This window comes from Hemitrygon akajei, chromosome 12 (assembly GCF_048418815.1).
Source record: "Hemitrygon akajei chromosome 12, sHemAka1.3, whole genome shotgun sequence".
In the NCBI taxonomy this organism is placed as follows: Eukaryota; Metazoa; Chordata; class Chondrichthyes; order Myliobatiformes; family Dasyatidae; genus Hemitrygon; species Hemitrygon akajei.
The window spans coordinates 85845616-85864029 of NC_133135.1; the positions used below are offsets into that span (position 1 = coordinate 85845616).

Genomic DNA, 18414 nt, shown 5'->3' on the forward strand with positions numbered 1-18414 from the left:
CACTTGATCGTTAAGTGTTCAAGGTCAGTGGAACTGCCTTCTTGGAGCACAACTTTATCATGAAATATACGCCACCCCCTTTTGCCTTTTCCAAATTGGCAGTTCAGTCCATCCTATGTATTGATAACCCTTTGGGTCTGAGCGCTGTGTCTGTCATACTCTGAGTAAGCCATGTCTTGGTAAAACACAGAAAACAACAATTCCTTATTTCCCTATGATACAGCAATTTTGCCCTCATCCTTAATTTTGTTCTCCGGTGACTGCACATTTGCTTACAAGATGCTAAGTAGAAGGTGCCTCATCCCTTTGCATTTCAGCCTAGCTTGGAGTCCCCTGCTGTCGTACTTCCGCCCATGGCAATGAACCTTTGTCCACTTAAAGGTGCTGTTCCTGCTTGCCTGGGAGTTAAGTAGGCCGGCTACTTCAGGAGATTGTGAAATCTGTAGTTCATTAAGGGGGTTCAAAAATAGTTTGCTTAAGGGGAAATTACATGCTGCAGTTTGCAGTGAGAGAAATTCAGAAGAGGTATATTTAGAAGTTTTATATGTAACCTGCAGAATATCGTCTTGGTTCACTGGTGCCGTCTTCCATACCAATGTCAATGATAACTCACCGGCATTGATCCAGCCAATAATATTCCTGTCCAGAATCATCCTTGGGAACTTTCAAATGTGAGATTTGCCATGGAAAGAAGTGTTGCTCTGTACGTTTAGAACCACGGCTTTCATCTGCTGCAGTCCAAGTGCTTTAGAACAACATGCACCCAAATGAACAGAGCTACCACCAAGATATTCCCTCAGCATGAGAATGAATTTAAATACAATGTTAAATCAGATATAGAAAAAGAAATAAACAGATGTATGCTGTAGCTCCCTGAAAGTGCCAATTCAAGTGGACAGGGTTTTGAGAAAGATATTTGGTAGAGGCTGGGACATTCAGTATGAGAGTTGGGATGCAATGTTGCAGCTTTACAAAATATTAATTAGACTGCACTTAGGGTATTATGTATAATTCTAAATGCCACAGTATTGAAAGATATGGTAGCAATAGAGAGTGCAGAAGAGATTCATGAGAATGCTGTTTGAAGTGGAGGGCTGTAGTTAGAAGGAGTTAGTTAGTAGTTACCCACCACTGATGTAAGATTCAGTGATCTATAATTCACAGGATTATCTCTATTGCCCTCCTTAAACAAAGGTAGAAAATTTGCTTTCTCCAGTCCTCTGGTACACCCCCGTGGCCAGTGACAATCCAAAACTCATTGTTTTTTGGATTTCCCATAGTAACCTAGGGTATATCCCATCTGTCCCCAGGGCTTATCTATAAACCATAATGTTTTTCAGAAGTTCCAACATCTCCCTCTTTCTTAACCTCAATGTGCTCAAGCACCTTAGACTGTTTTGCACTGATCTCACATTCATCAAGGTCTTTCTCCCTTGTGAACACTGATGCAAGGAAGTTGTTATGTACATCCGTCACTTCCTCTGAGTTCAGGCACGTTTTCCCCCCTTTATCCACGAGCGCTCCTAGACGCCTTCGTGTTGTTCACGTACGTATAGAACACCTCAGGGATTTCCTTAATCCTACTCGCCAAGGCCTTCTCATGACCTTTTCTAGCTCTGCATCTTAAGTACCTTCTTAAACTCCTACCTAATAACTCTCAGAATCTCTGTCTGATCTTTTCTTTCTAAACCTTAAGTATGCATCCTTCTTCCTCTTGCCTAAGAGTTCCACCTCTGTGGTCAACCATGCTTCCTTCACCCTATCATCCTTTCCCTGACTCAATGGGACAAACCTGTCCAGAGTCCCATGCAAATGCTCCTTAAGCAACATCCACATTTCTGTTGTGCATTTACCTGAGAAGATCTGCTCCCAAGTTGTTGCCTAATATTCTCATAACCATCCCTTCCCAATTAAATACTTTCACATACTATATGCTACCATCCTTGTCTATGGCTATGCTAAGGAATAGGGAGTTAATGTCACTATCTCTGAAATGCTTGCCCACTGAGATGTCTGTCACCTGATCAGGTTTATTACCAAGTACTAGATCAAGTATGGTCTCTCCTCTAATTGGTTTGTCCACAAACTTGTCAGGAATCCTTCCTGGACACACTTAACTAATTCTGCTATATCTGAACAATTTTGCTCTATGTCAGTATTAGGGAATTTGAAGTCACCTATGACTACAACTTGGTTATTTTTGCATCTTTCCAAAATCTGCCCTACTTATCTGCTTTGCTATTGGGCGGGCCAACAGAATACTCCCAATAGAATGATTGCTCCCTTCCTGGTCTTCTTCTATCCACACTGACTCCGTAGACAATCCCTCAGTGATATTCCCTTTCCACAGCTGTGATATGATTCTTGATTAGAAATGCCACCTCAACCCCTCTTTTAAGCCCCACCCTACCTCTCTATTCCTTTTGTTTTTTTATTTAGAGATGGTGATTGTATGTTGTGAGCAATGATGACAGGAGAGTTTTTAAAATGGAAAAGTTCCACTCTCTTGACCTCAGAAGTCCAAGTCCAAGTCCACTGGTACAAACAGGTGTCGAAAGCTGGGGTCTTCCTTGCTTGCAGTGGATGACCATGATACCTTCTGTGCCTTGTCGTGCCCTTCGCTCTTCATAGCATTGCAGAACCGCCTCCCTGACCGTTGGATCTCACTGCAGATCTCATCCGCCCAGTCCGCCGGAGCTGACAGGCATGTCCCTAACACACTGGAGTATGAGACCACTGGCTAACCTCACCTGGTTTGGCCCACCTGTCGAAGAGGTGTACAGGTGTGTGGACGCTGGCAGATGAAGAGAGACACGTAGTGCCACAGCTGAGCGCTGAGTGTCTAGTGGGGACTAAAGATGAGTGAGCTGCTCCAAAGTGGACACAATAATCTCCTTCACCAGAGGAGCTAACCCCATGGACACTCTATACACCCCCAATTAGAGATACAGCAATGGTAACAGGTCCTTAGACATAAGACATAGGAGCAGAATTAGGCTATTCAGCCCATTGAGTCTGCTCCACCATTTCATCACAGCTGATCCTGGATCCCATTCAGCCCCTTACACCTGCCTTCTCACCATATCCCTTAATGCCCCGACCTATCAGAAATCTATCAAATTCTGCTTTAAATACACCCACGGACTTGGCTTCAACCGCAGCCTGTTGGGCAGTAAGTATAAGTGTATGACCTCCCAGGGGGATAAAACGGAGGCCATATTTGTGGCACTGAGCATGGGTCCAGAGTGCAGAAGGGAAAGAGGGAGAAGTGGGGAGTGGTACTAATCGGGGACTCAATAGTCAGAGGAACAGATGGGAGATTCTGTGGACATGAACAGGACACTCAGATGGTACGTTACCTCACAGGTGCCAGGCTCAGGGACACTTCGGATCACATCCACAGCATTGTGGAGAGGGAAAGGGAGCAGCCAGATCTCTTAGTTCATACTGATACCATGAATTCAGAGAGCTAGGCAGAAAGCTGAGAAGCAGGATCTCCAGGGTAGCAATTTCTGGATTGCTACTTGTGCCATGTGCCAGTGAGGGTCGAAACAGGATGATTTGGCAGATAAATGTGTGGCTGAGAAGCCGGTGCAGGGGGCAGGGCTTCAGGTTCTTGGATCATTGGAATCTCTTCTGGGGGCGGGGTGGGGGGGGTCTGACCTGTTCAAAAGGGACGGGTTGCATCAGAACCCAAGGGGAAGTATTCTTGCAGGCAGTTTTGTTAGAGCTGTTGGGGAGGATTTAAGCTAATTTGGCAAGGGGATGGGAACTGGGGAGAAGGGACTCGGGATAGGATGGGTGGTAAAAAAAAGCAAAGATAGCGTGCAGTCAGACTGTTAAGAAGGGCAAGCAATTGATAGGACAAAATTGCAGCCAGTGGGGTGAGTATCAGTGTATTAGAGATGTAGAATCAAAAAGGGTAGCAAATACAATGCTCAACGTGTTATATCTCATTGCACAGAGTATAAGAAACAAGGTGGATGATCCTGTTGCACTTTTACAGATTGGCGGGTATGGTGTCGTAGCCATGACTGAATCATGGCTGAAGGATGGTTGTAGTGGGAGCTGAACGTCCAAGGTTACACATTGTATCAGAGGGATAGGAAGGTAGACAGAGGGGTGGTGTGGCTCTACAGGTAAAGAATAGCACTAAATTATTAGAAAGAAATGACATAGGATCAGAAGATGTTGAATTTGTGTGGGTTGAGTTAAGAAACTGCAAGGGTAAAACAATCCTGATGGCAGTTATATACAGGCCTCCAAACAGTAGCTGGAGTGTGGACTACAGAATGCAATGGGAAGTAGAAAAGTTGTTCAAAAAGACAATTTTAATAGTCATGGGAGATTTCAACATGCAGGTAGATTGGGAAAATAAGGTTAGTAATGGATCTCAAGAGAGTGAATTTGTTGAATGCCTATGAGACGGCTTTTTAGAGTAGCTTGTCATTGAGCCTACTAGGGGATCAGCTATACTGGATTTGGTGTTATGTAATGAACTGGAGGCGATCAGGGAGCCTAAGGTAAAGGAACACTTAGGATGTAGTGATCACAATATGATTGAGTTCAAATTGAAATTTGATAGGGAGAAAATAAAATCTGACATAGCAGTATTTTAGTGGAGTAAAGGAAATTACAGTGGTATGAGAGATGAATTGGCCAAAGTAAATTGGAAGGAGATGCTGGCAGGGATGACAGCACAGCAGCAATTGTGTGAGTTTCTAGGAAAAAATAAAGAAGATGTAGGATAGATGTATTCCAAAAACAAAGAAATACTCAAATGGCAAGATAGTACAACCATGGCAGACAAGTGAAGTCAAAGCTAATGTAAAAGCAAAAGAGAGGGCATACAACAAAGCAAAAATTAGCAGGAAGATAGAGGATTGGGAGGCTTTTAAGAACTTAGAGAAAGCAACTAAAAGAATCATTAGAAGAGAAAAGATGAAATATGAAACCAAGCTAGCAAACAATATCATCGTGGATAGAAAAAGTTTTTCTTAAAATTAAAAAAATAAAACCGAGATGAGAGTAGATATAGGACCACTAGAAAATGAGGCCGGAGAAATAATAATGGGGAGAAGAAGATGAAAGATGAACAAAATGAATATTTTGCATCTGTCTTCCCTGGGGAAGACACTAGTAGTGTGCCAGATGTTGAAAGGTGAGAGGGAAGAGAAGTGAGTTCAGTTACTATTACAAGGAAGAAGGTGCCTAAAAAGATGGAAGACCTAAAGGTGCATAAGTCACCTAGAACAGATGAACTTCACCTTAGGGTTCTGAAAGAGGTAGCAGTAGAGATTGTGGAGGCATGAGAAATGGTCTTTCGAGAATCATTGGACTCTGGCATGGTTCCAGAGAACAGGAAATTTGCAAATGTCACTCCACTCTTTAAGAAAGAAGGGAGGCAGTAGAAAGGAAATTATTGACCAGTTAGCCTAACCTCAGTGGTTGGGAAGATGTTGGAGTCAATTGTTAAGGATGAGATTATGGAGTACTTGGTGACATAGGACAAGATTGGATGAAGTCAACATGGTTTATTTAAGGGAAAACCTTGCCTGATGAAAATTTTGGAATTTTGGAAGGAAATTACAAGTAGGACAGAAAAAAGGGATGTAGTTGATGTTGTATATTTGGATTTTCAAAAGGGCTTTGATGAGTTGCCACAGAAGTGGCTGCTTACCGAGTTAAGAACCCATGGTATTACAGGAAAGTTACTGGTATGGTTAGAGAATTGGCTGATTGGTAGGATACAGTGTGTGGGAATAAAAGGATCTTTTTCTGGTCGACTGCCAGTGACTAGTGGTGTTCCACAGGGGTCGGTGTTGGGACTGCTTTTTATGCTCTATATCAGTGATTTAGATGATGGAATAGATGGCTTTGCTGCCAAGTTTTCAGATGATATGAAGATTGGTGGAGGGGCAGGTAGTGCTGAGGAAACAGGAAGGCTGTGATAGGACTTAGACAGATTAAGAGAATGGGCAAGAGAGTGGCAAATGAAATACAATGATGGAAAATGCATGTTCATACACTTTTGTAGAAGAATTAAATGTGCAGACTATTTTCTAAATGGAAAGAAAATCCAAAAGTCTGAGATCCAAAGGGACTTGGAAGTCCTTGTACAGAACTTCCTAAAGGTTAACTTGTAAGTTGAGTTGGTGGTGAGGAAGGCAAATGCAAGGTTAGCTTTTATTTCAACAGGTCTGGAATATAAGAGCAGGGATGTGATGCTGGGGCTTTACAAGGCACTGGTGAGGCCTCACCTTCAGTACTGTGAACAGTTATGGGCCCCTCATCTTAGAAAAGATGTGCTGGCATTGGAGAGGATCAGAAGAGGTTCACGAGGATGATTCCAGGAATAAAAGGGTTATCTTATGAGGAATGTTTGATGGGTCTGTACTCTCTGGAATTTAGAAGGATGAGGAGCATTGAAACCTTATGAATGTTGGAAGGCCCAGACAGAATAGATGTGGAAAGGATGTTTCCATGTTGGGGGAGTCCAGGACCAGAGGGCACAGCCTCAGGATAGAGGGCAGTCCATTTAAAACAGAGATGCAGAGAAATTTCTTTAGTTAGAGGGTGGAGAATTTGTTACCACCGGCAGCTATGGAGGACATGTCACTGGGTGTATTTAAGGCAGACATTGAAAGGATATGGGAGAAGGTCGGGGAATGGGGCTCAGGAGGGGAGAAAAGGATCAACCATGATTGAATGGTGGAATGACGGAATGATGGGCCAAATGGCCTGATTCTGCTCCCATGTCTTATGGTCTAAAGAAATCCAGTTACAACTATATAAAACTTTGGTTTGGAGTATTGTATGCAACTTTGGTTTCCCGTTACTAGAAGACTGTGGAGGCTTTGAAAGGTGTAGAAGGAGTTTACCAGGATTCTGCCTGGATTAGAGAGGAGACAGTATGAGCTACAAGGAGTGGTTGGACAGACTTGGTTGTTTCCTTTGGAGAATTGGATGATGAGAGAAGAACTGATGGAAGTTTACAAAATGGTGAGAGGCACAGATAAACTATTTTTTTCCTATGACAGCAATGTCAAATGCGAGAGGAGATGCACTTAAGGTGAGAAGGGGAAGGTTAAAAGAGATGAGTGGGGCATGATTTTTTTTGTTAAATAGAATGTGAGGTACCTGGGATGGGCTTTCAGGTGTAATGCTGGAAGCAGATGCAATAGTGCCATTTAAGAGGCTGTTAGAACGATACAGGAAATGGGTGGGGGGTATGGATTCCTCTATAGCCAGAAGAGATTTAGTTTAATTCAACATCATTCTCAGCACAGACATTTGTGGGCTGAACTGTTTATTGCTGTACTGTTCAATGTTCTATTTACGAATGCTCTCTTGTGTCTGTATCACTCTGCCGTAGACAATAGCCAATGGTTATTATCAATGTGCATCATTGATAATGCTTTGTTGAAAAGATCAGGTAAGGTGAGTTGGAATGAGAGTAGCTGTCTTTGGCTTTTTAGTCTTTCACCACTTTGGTTCTTTACCATCCAGTCTTTAATTTCCAAGCTCACTCGAAGATAAATACCTTTCTGTGAAACAGTGTTGCCATTTTACTTATGAACATGAGTTCACTGCAGCCACACGCAAAAGCACCAGAGGAACTTAGCAGGTCAGGCAGCGCCTATGAAAGGAAATTGAAAATCAATGGTTCAGGTTAAGACTGTTCATCTGGGCCATTTCCCTCTACAGATGCCTGAACCGCTGAGTTCTTCCAGCACCTTCGTGTGTTGCTCCTGATTTCCTCCATCTCCAGTTTGTTGTGTTTCCGTGTGTTCTTTACAAGTGACTTCATAAACTTCACTGCTCAGAATCATTTATTTGTCTTTGCAGCTGGATCTGCCTTCTTGAACCCTGAAGGTGATTCTGGGACTGAAGCAGATAATGAACCTCAGCTGACGTTCTATACAGATCCGTCCCGAAGCAGACGCCGTAGCAGAGGTATGAATGACAACCACTCTTAATTTATTGCCACTGGGCTACATGGAAGCATTAATAGCAAAAATATTACATCTAACTAAATACAAAGTAGCACGCACAAAATGCTGGTGGAACACAACAGGCCAGGCAGCATCTATAGGGAGAAGCACTGTCAATGCTTCTCCCTATAGATGCTGCCTGGTCTGCTGTGTTCCACCAGCATTTTGTGTGTGTTGCTTGAATTTCTAGCATCTGCAGTTTTCCTCGTAAATACAAAGTAGTATATCTTTGCCTGGAGAAAGTAACTTGTAAAATCACTATGTATCCTGTCACCTACATTTTATGCAGAGATGTCTGTTCACACAAAACCACATGGAATTTAGAGCACAATGGAAGTATAAGTATCTATAAAACCTGGACCTGTTAGGAGGAAGATAGCAAAGGAAAACAAGACCAGGGCCAAACCTATGGAACGGTAAAAAATGAAAACACATCATGGTAGAATAATGTCAAGGAAAAAATAAATAATCATCAGCAAGGAAGTGTGCACATTATATATATATTTTAAAAAATGCAGTCTAATCCTGAAGCAGAAAAAAATATCAGATTAAAGGTGGCCTGAGGTTAGACCTGAGATCACATACCAGCAAAACTGTAGCCAATCACCAAGGAAATTCAGTGTATGAGCAGAGCTGTGGCCAGACATGGATAAAATAATAAGTGCCTCAGAGGACCACGATCAGACATCATATAGTAGTCTGGCACAGGACAGATATTAAATACCAGTAGAATCAGAACTGGATTCTTTGTGAAGTCATAATGAGCAAAAGGATGGGAAAGAGCAGTAATTCCATTTATTACCGATTGGAAAAAATGTTGTTAAGTATCTCTTGAAAAATACAGTTTCTTATTTTAAACATGAGTTTTATATTCAAGACTTTATGGCACAAAAAGGAAATTATGACTTTAAGGTGATGGTCAGAACAATTGTATATATAATTAATAACATATCAAAAAGCCATATGTGTTTAAGGCACTTACCAAAGAAAAACAAATTTGGATAAATCTGGGACCCACCTTGATGTTATTAATAAATTAAACAATGGGAAATGTTCAGATCAGAGATGCTTCTTACCCAACTGGTCATACTCACACAAGAGGTATTAGCTTTGTAACAGAAGCCCAATGAATAGAGAAATGTAAATTCATAATCGGTAAATTCAGAGGTTCTAATCACAAAAGAAAATCAAGCCAAGTATAAAATCTAGAGACTGAAAGCAATATGTAGAAAAATGAATTTAGAGAAATCTGGGAATGCAGAACATTTTCTCAATAATGGAAATGATAAATATGAATAAAATAAAGCACAACTAAAGAAAATGTATATGTGATTAATAGTATATCTGATATTTTAATATAAATGCAAGATAAAGGTGAATCACCAAATGATTAATGTATACTGTCTTTCGTACAAAATTCTCGTGGAACAAATGACTATCAATAAAGTGCACCAAATCAGTGATATAATCCTAGGAAAGTAAATGATACTGAATGAGACGTGACATTCCAAGGAGAAAATACACAATGGCAGATATCTGAACCCATTCCTCTGACTAATGCAAACATATATCTGAATGGAAATTGTACAGCAGACAGAGTGTTGCTGTGATGTCAACTCTGTTCAGAAATGGAGAACTGCAGCTTCGTCAATCATTCAGTGATAATGCAAGCAGGTATTAATATAAGAAATAATTAACACACATCTTGAAGTTAGTTAAGAGAAGAAAGAATGGATTTCTTACAGTCTAACCATAGCAGGCTGATTTAACAGAATCCTCAGAAGCAATAAGAGACAGTACAGATGAAGCAAATGTAGTGCATGTCGCAATATAGATTGCCAAAAGGTTTCTGCAGAATTCTTTATAGCAGAGAAATCATGGTAATTCCTTTTGATAAGGTATCAGACATTTGGCTCCTTCTGAACGGTGTTCAATTCATTTCCTTTCTGCAGTGTCAATCTATCACTAAGTTAAATCAGAAAAAAAATGAGCCTTTGAGACTGCACCCAACATCGTTGACCCTTGATTCTTGACCTTTGACCTAAATACAGTGTTTTATACTTCCAGCATTCCAAACATCACAATCTACATCTCTGTCAATTTGAACTAAGAATTCTTGCAATTATTAAACACGGCTGTGATTTTAGGACTTAAGAATTTCAAGATATAACTGAAAGTTATAGATCTGAAGTTACTTTTGCAAATAAAAGTAGGTTCAGTTTCTTTGAATATAACTTTATGGTTTGAGCATTTAACACAATCAGCATAAAGCAAATATGCTTTACTTGCATTATTTAAATAGCTTAAGTCTGAATTGAAATTTGCTGGGTGTCTTTGATGTAAACTGAGTTCTGTTGCAGTGGAGAAAGGAAATATCCTATTTAGGTTTAGATATTTTGTTTCAGTTTTCATTAACTGGGAACAGAGAGATCACATCAGACAAGTAACTGGTTACTGGTTTGAATTCCTTTTGTTTTTTGGAAAGCTTTTAAAATACTTATTTAATGTTTTAGTGAATTCTGTTGTCCTTCATATTCAGGTCCCAGAACCATCACGTTGTTCTGGGTTGAACCCATATTATTCTTCACCACTGAGAGATGCAAAGGGTTTTTTTAAAATATAGCATTCAAGGTGTGCCATGAGATAGTAATGAAGTTACATATTCCAGCACTGGGTCCACAATGTGAAAGACCCAAATCTTCATTGCAAAATTAGCCCCATTCATGTCTAGTAATCACATTCAATTCATTTATGGCATTCTAAACTTGCCAATAAATTTCTTAGGTAAAAATCCTTCATTGATCTTTCATCAAGCACAATTATCATGTACTATATTTGTACTTAAAGTCTACTGCTATTTTGTGTCCAATGACTTCCTTGGTCCAGTTCATTTAAAATGTTATTCTCTACTCAGCCTTGTCATCAGCTGGCTGTTACCAAGATATTTTGTAGCATTCAATTAATATTGAATTCAGTATTAATATTGAATTCATTTAGAAACTGAATATTGTAAAACTTTGTTAATCCAGCAGCCTAATCACCTTTGTGGTGCCAAGCTGGCAGATTTTCCATACATTTGGTTGTTATTCATGTTATACCCTGCACACTTTAAGTTTTTAGGTGTAGTAGGACAATCAAATTTTAAAGGGTGAGTCTAAAGGGGGTGTGGAACCATGAACCCTAGTTTGTTCAAAGGAAGAGTTGGCACCAGTATGTTTAAAGGGAGGATAGGAACCAGAGCCCTAATGTGTTGAAGGGAGTTGTGAGAAATGTGGTTCTGGAAAGTTTAAAGGTTCCAATGAGCCAGGTACTGAATTATTGCTATTTCTATATAATTGCAGAGTGTTTTTGAAGTTTTGTTGTACACCTTTTTACTGGATTCTTTTTGAAGAATTCTATAAGCCATGTGTGTTTCCCTCTGACTGTCTTTAATAGCTTATTATGTTTTATAAAATTAATATTAATTGCATTCTCGGAAATGTCCTCACAGGCAGCAGTACCAGTTTTCAGATTTCCACCTCATCTTAGGCATATGATTTATGAAGTAATCGGACCCTTGAAATATGATTAATGCTTTTTAATAGCTTGAAGGTGTATTATTTTCTTTATGGCACCCAAATCATTCAGTTGAATTACAACCTTCCATGACTCTGCTGCCCCTCCCTATTCCCCTCCCAGTGTGGGTCTCTGAGTAGTTGTAACTTTAAACTTATTTCATATAAATTAGATTGTAGGCTGTAATTCATTTCCCATATCTTCTTTTCCGCATAAAGGCCTTTGAATTGGATTATAACATGCAGTTGATCCAAGAATCCATTGTTCTTTGTGGAAAATTGCCTGACTCTGTCAGTGAGTTAATACATTGTAATTCACTCTGAGGGACACATTGCTCTTTTTATAAATCACTTAGATATCTTCATTGAATTACATTCTATCAGCCTTTTTCTGTATAGTATATAAATATAAGAATTAATTTTAACAAACTGATATACTGCTTCAAGACCAGCACGTAACGGAGTTAACCTAAGTATAGGATAAATGAATTGTTTAATTACTCCCCTGAACTTTCCATCAGGTGCTCTAAATTACATCTGGAATGAATACAATCGGCTAGATAACTGCCTTCTATGTTGTATCTATTCCATGGTTCTCAATCATAAATGTGTAAGACATTCATGATATTGGGAAAAGGATTTTTGAGATAGAATATTAATCCAAAGACCAAGATAGAGTGGTGACAACTAAAATATGATATCTGAGTTTTAGATTCCTTTGCTTTCTTGGGAACAAAATATCTGTATGATGTGGTAACTCGTCAATGGTATTTTAATGGAAATATGGCAAATCTCCATCTGCAATGAATTGCCAACAACTATCACATGCTATGACATAAGCAGCTGTAACAATAAACACAAAAATATCTGCAGATGCTGGATATCGAGAATGTTGGAGGAACTCAGCAGATCAGGCAGCATCTATGGAAATGAATAAACAGTTGATGTTTCAGGCCAAAACCCATCTTTAGGACATGAAAGGAAGGAGGAGGATGCTAGAATAAAAAGGTGGGGGGAGGGGAAGGAGGCTAGCTGCAATGTGATAGCAGAAGCCAAGTAACAATGGTTGATGTACTGCTAAAGATAGAGATACTGTATATTTTGTGAATAATGTTCCGATATATTAATGTTAGGTTTATGGCCCAGATCTTGCCCTGATATATAGTGTGATGGTCTGCACCATTGATCATATAGATACCTCCCTATAAGTGGTGATCCCTGTGACAAGAATTTCCTGCTCTTTCTAATGCCTACTGTCGTTTGAGATCTTAAGATTAAAATCTTGTCTTTGTTTTTGAAAGCTTTATGTTTTCAGATTCTACCTTAATCATTTGCTTGCTCCACTTGTTTTAGTCATTTCAAAGTTTCCCTAGAATGCAGCAGCTGTGACATCATCTTATTTCAATCTCATTAAAGAACTCTCATAGGGCCCATATGTCCAAATCTAAACTATCTCGATTTTATCCTAATATTAGTCCTCTTTGTGATAAATGCAAAAGTGGTGAGGCTCTCTTATTCATATGTATTGGACCTGTCCTAGTCTAGAGAAATTTTGGAGAGATTTTTATAACCTTTTCCTGTATTCTGAATCGCCACTTAGAACCTAACCCTTTAATTGCTCTGTTTGGTTTCTTGGGTGAGACAGATATACGCTTGAGTTCGACTAAATGTCGAATATTATCTTTTGCTTCTCTCCTGGCTAGACGTCTAATTCTTCTTAGATGGAGAGATGTTGCCCCACCCACGCATGCTCAATGGCTTAACAATATCATGTCCTGTTTAGACCTTGAAAAAATTCATTATTCAATTCTTAATTCGGATATAAAGTTTCATAAGGTCTGGGGACCTTTTATTGAGTATTTTCATAACTTTCCTTTTAATTAAGTTTTTTTCAGTCCCTTGCTTTCAGCTTTTTTTTGGTAGTAGGCATTATTATCTTCTGTTTTCAATTGTATTTATGGTTTTGGGGGTTTGAATGTTCTGATTTATATTTTCTACATTTTGTTTTGGTTGGTCTGGAGTCTTTTTTGTGGGGTCGGGGGTGGACACTAACTTTACACGACTTCAACTTGGGTGCTTTTTCAAACATTTTATTTTGTATTATATTACTATTGTATGTTTATCTTGCACTGTACTAATTTCCTATTTTATTTTTGAGGTTTTTGTTTGTAGTGTTGTAGAAAATGCATTAAAGAATCAATTTAAAAAAAAAGAACTCTCACAGGAACCATTAAATATGTGAACAAAGTTTTAACTTCTCTCAGTTCTGATGAGTGAGGAAACATGTGATTGTACAGGAGAGGGTGCAGAAGAGATTCACCGGGATATTAACTGAATTGGAGGACATTAATAATGGGATAAAAAAGGTTTGTTTTCACTGAAGGCTATGTGGAGACCTGATAAAAGTATATAATACTATAAGAGCATAAATAGGATAGGTAGTCAATATTTTTTTCCATCATTGGAATTTCAAAACAAGAAAGTATAGTTTCAGAATAAGAAGTAGGAGTTTTAAAAGTGATCTGAGGGGTACGTTATTTTACAAAGATCGGTTGATACCTAGGATGCAATTTCATTAGAGGCGGTATAAACAGATGCATTCATTATGTTTAAGAGACATTCAGACAAACACTTTAAAAGGCAAGGGATAGTAGGTTGCAGTCCAAATGCAGGCAGATAGGATTTGTGCAGATGGGCCAAAAGGTCATCATTAGTGTGGTCATCTGCAGGGCCCATTTCTGTGCTGCGCTATCTTTGACTCTATGAACAGTCATTGACTTGAAGCAATAACTCCCTTTATCTCTCCTTGGATACTACCAGACCCCATTTTCTGTGTTTAATTCAGACTTCCAACATCCTGTGACAGCATGACATTTGCTGACCACGAAATCCTTAAGCCCTGTCCAACAAAGACAGCTACGGGGATCCTCACTAAAGTTCAAAGTACACTTATCATCAAAGCCTATATACATTACACAACCTTGAGATTCGACTTCTAATGGGCAGACACAATACAAAGAAACCCAAAACAACTCATAAAAAAGGCCAACAAACACCACAATGTGCCGAGAAAAGAAAATAACAAATCATGCAGACAATAGCCTATTAAGTTTGAAATGTGTTTTAAGAATTTTGTTTAAATTTAAGCATGTATCACTAAAATTAAAAAAAACACTCAAAGCGTGGTATTGACAGCTCAGCTTGCCATGGAGGATAAACATGGAAATGAACTAGTCTTTGAATATTGGTTGGCTACAGTATAACATACCTTTTAAGATTTAATCACAAAGAAGAGAAAATTATAAACAATTTCCAAAACACAGATGTAATTCCTGTAAACTAAAAAGACATATTAGTGATTTGCAAACCAACAAATCATCCATCGCAGAAAACAAATGCAAAGGATTGGATTCTAGTTTACCCCATCTTTTTGTCATTCTTCTTTAAGTTCATTGGTCATTCCTAACAAGGCTGACTGCTCTCTTACATTTATAGTGTTTACTTTGCCACTTGGGTGACTTCACATATATGTGATATTTTTCAGACACCTATTCACAAAAATGATCTAAAAGCTTCTGTGGACAGAGATACTAAATTTCCACAATTAATGCTGTGAAGCTAACGCTCTGAGTACACAAATCTTCTAACTCTTGATAGATGAGCTATTTGATGTGCTAGGTGATAGTATCAATCCATCTGCAAGCTTCCTTGAACTGAATAGCTTAGCCTGTGTTGTCTGGTTTCATACAAGCCAATTAACATAACAAAATTGTCCTACACTACGTCTCTTGAGTCGTCATCCCCAGCAGTATGTGTTCTATAGACAGTGCTGTTTTTTGCCTGCCTGTCCTTTTAACTCCAGTCTGATTTCTGCTTGTAATTCATAGTAATAACTGGAGACTGGCTCCCATTTATGACAAGAAGCTGAACAAAGAAAATTGGCTAGAATTTTAACTTATTCAAAAACAACTCTTTGATCTCTAAAAGTATCAGAAAGCTGAGCTTGGCAAAAAGCCCCCCTTGGCCATGGACAGTGAATATCCATCACACTATCCTTCTTGTTAAGTAAAGATTTCTAACTTATCTTCTCCCTACAGGAATCATTTTTGATATCAGACTCCTGCCAAAACCAACCAATCAAGTAGGTTACCAGTGCTGGAAAACATGATTGCATGCTCAAGGTGCTTCTTGAGTACTTCCCAATGTGGGGGCTTCTGTGTGTTCATTCCTTTAATCTCACCTCCACACATTTCTGAAGCCCTAAAGGATTGTTGCCATTATACTTTTTCCATAAACAATGCATCAATGTCCATATTATAATTCCGTATTAGTTCATCTTAAAGATTTTCATCCTCACAAACAGTCCTTGCCATTTCTTGATGCAAATTTAGATCACTGTCTTTGTTGCTGTTCGTACATTGGGTCAGCTGGCAATGTCTCACTGCAATGAAGATAGTTAATTTCTTTCACAAGGGGTGTTCACATTGTTTTTGATGCTGTGCACAATTTTACATAGGTTTTCTGAAAATAAGTCTTGGAAACCAATTATTGATTGACAATTTCAAGTTCGTAGGTGTCAAGATCTCTGAGAATCTAAGCTGGTCCCAGCATATTGATGCAGTTATAGAGAAGGCCAGACAGCGGCTATACTTCATTAGGAGTTTGAAGAGATTTGGCATGTCAACAAATACATTCAAAAGCTTCTATAGATGTACAGTGGAGAGCATTCTGACAGCTGCATCACTGTCTGGTATTGGGGGGGGGGGGGGGGGTGCTACTGCACAGGACCGAAAGAAGCTGTGAAGGGTTGTAAATCTAGTCAGCTCCATCTTGGGTACTAGCCTCAAAGTAGACAGGACATCTTCAGGGAGCGGTGTCTCAGAAAGGCAGCGTCCATTATTAAGAACCTTCATTAAGGACCCTTTCTCACGGTTACCGTCAGGTAGGGGGTACAGAAGCCTGAGGCCACACACTCAGTGATTCAGGAACAGCTTCTTCCCCTTTGCCATCTGATTCCTAAATGGACATTAGACCCTTGAACACTATCTCACTTTTTTAATATACAGTATTTATGATTTTGGCATATTTTTAGTCTATTCAAAATATGTATACTGTAATTTATTTACTTATTTATTATTATTTTATTTATTATCATTATTTTTCTATATTATGTATTGCATTGAACTGCTGCTGCTAAGTTAACAAATTTCATGTCACATGTCAGTGCTAATAAACCAGATTCTGATTGTGTTTTGCTGTCTTCTTTGGCCTAACGATAAGTAATCTTATATTTTCATTTTAGAAAATTCTATTTATCAGTTACATGATTTCACAATATAATAATATACACAGAAGGGGAAACATTTTGTAAAGGTAACCTACCCTCTATATGTGCAGTGAGATAAACAAAGTTAAAGTTCCTCTGTTGTGGATGCTATCTGTACTTTTAATTCAGAGTGCCCAGAAAAAGATTTCAGAACATAGGTGTTAGTTGTATCACTCCCATGGGAGTGAATACCCATTGTTATGCTGTAACTTGGCTTTCTGATAGCAACCATACCATCTGCACCAGTTTATTCCAGGAGTTTCTAACCTAGGGTCTACGGACCCCTCGGTTAATGCTAGGGGTCAAGCATAAACAAGTTTAGGAACCTCTAGTTTATTCCCATTTTGATGGTTTTGGACTCTGGGTATGATTGTCCACGTCTTCCCCCTTTTACTTTCCTAAGGACTGGGTCCTGAGACTGAGTGGAGTTAACACAATCCGCAATTGCTTGATTTCTGATATTTAATTTTAATTAATCTTTTAAACATCACTGAAGTGCTAAGTTAAGATTAGAGCAAACGTATATGATTAAAGTAGAATCTGAATCATGATGATTTCAAAAACAAATAAAACAGTTTTCAATATTAAAATTCTTTAGTTTTTAATATCCATGCAAGAATTCTATAAGGGGTGATTGATAAGTTCGTGACCTAAGGTAGAAGGAGTCAATTTTAGAAAACCTAGCACATTTATTTTTCAACATGGTCCCCTCCTACATTTACACACTTAGTGCAGTAGTCATGGAGCAGACAGAACTTGGACCTCCAGAAAGTGTCCACAGCAGGGGTGATTGATAAGTTCGTAACCTAGGTAGAAGGAGATGAGTTATACAGCTCTCGTTACATGCACGTGCAGCTCAACTCTTTGAGTGATTATGCAGACAGTTTGAAGTTAATAACTCATCGGGCTGATTGATAAGTTAGTGGCTTAAGGAAAAAGAAGATGAGTTATTAACTTCAAACTTTCTGCATAATCACTCAAAGAGTTGACCTGCATGTGCATATAACAAGAGCTGTACAACTCATCTCCTTCTGCCTTAGGCCACAAACTTATCAATCATCCATCTGTGGACACTTTCGGAAGGTCCAAGATCCGTATGCTCCACGACCGCTTGTCTAAGCGTGTAAATGTAGGAGGGGACTACGTTGAAAAATAAATGTGCTAGGTTTTCTAAAATTGACTCCTGCTGCCTTAGGCCATGAACTTATCAATCACCCCTTGTAAATCTAAATTTATAGTATTGGTTTTTCGGGCCTGATAGTTTGATGAACAGTAATTATGGCTTATACACAATTAGAATAACAATTGGACTTCATATGTAGCAAGATTAATTCATCAGCATCTTAAAATTATGTCACCCAAGTGATTCCCTTATATTAGTGTGGAAAAAGTGTAGAAACCATGAAGTCCCTGACTGTTTCAAAGTATAAATGGCAAGAGATATGGGCCTGCAAGAGGAAATAAGTTGCAGAAATAGGATGGAAAAGTAGGACTGATGGAATTGCAGTGTTAGGAGCCAGTGGATAGAATGGCCTCTTTG

The 18414-nt window shown here is 39.0% G+C and overlaps 1 protein-coding gene across 1 annotated transcript in view; it reads left to right on the forward strand.

Moving 5' to 3' along the window:
- astn1 (astrotactin 1) overlaps positions 1-18414 on the forward strand; it is a 2716024-nt gene that overhangs the window by 1044102 nt on the left and 1653508 nt on the right. The window contains exon 5 of the mRNA XM_073063618.1: positions 7849-7956. Within this exon, the coding sequence (XP_072919719.1) occupies positions 7849-7956 (108 nt within the window). The remainder of the gene's footprint in view (positions 1-7848; positions 7957-18414) is intronic.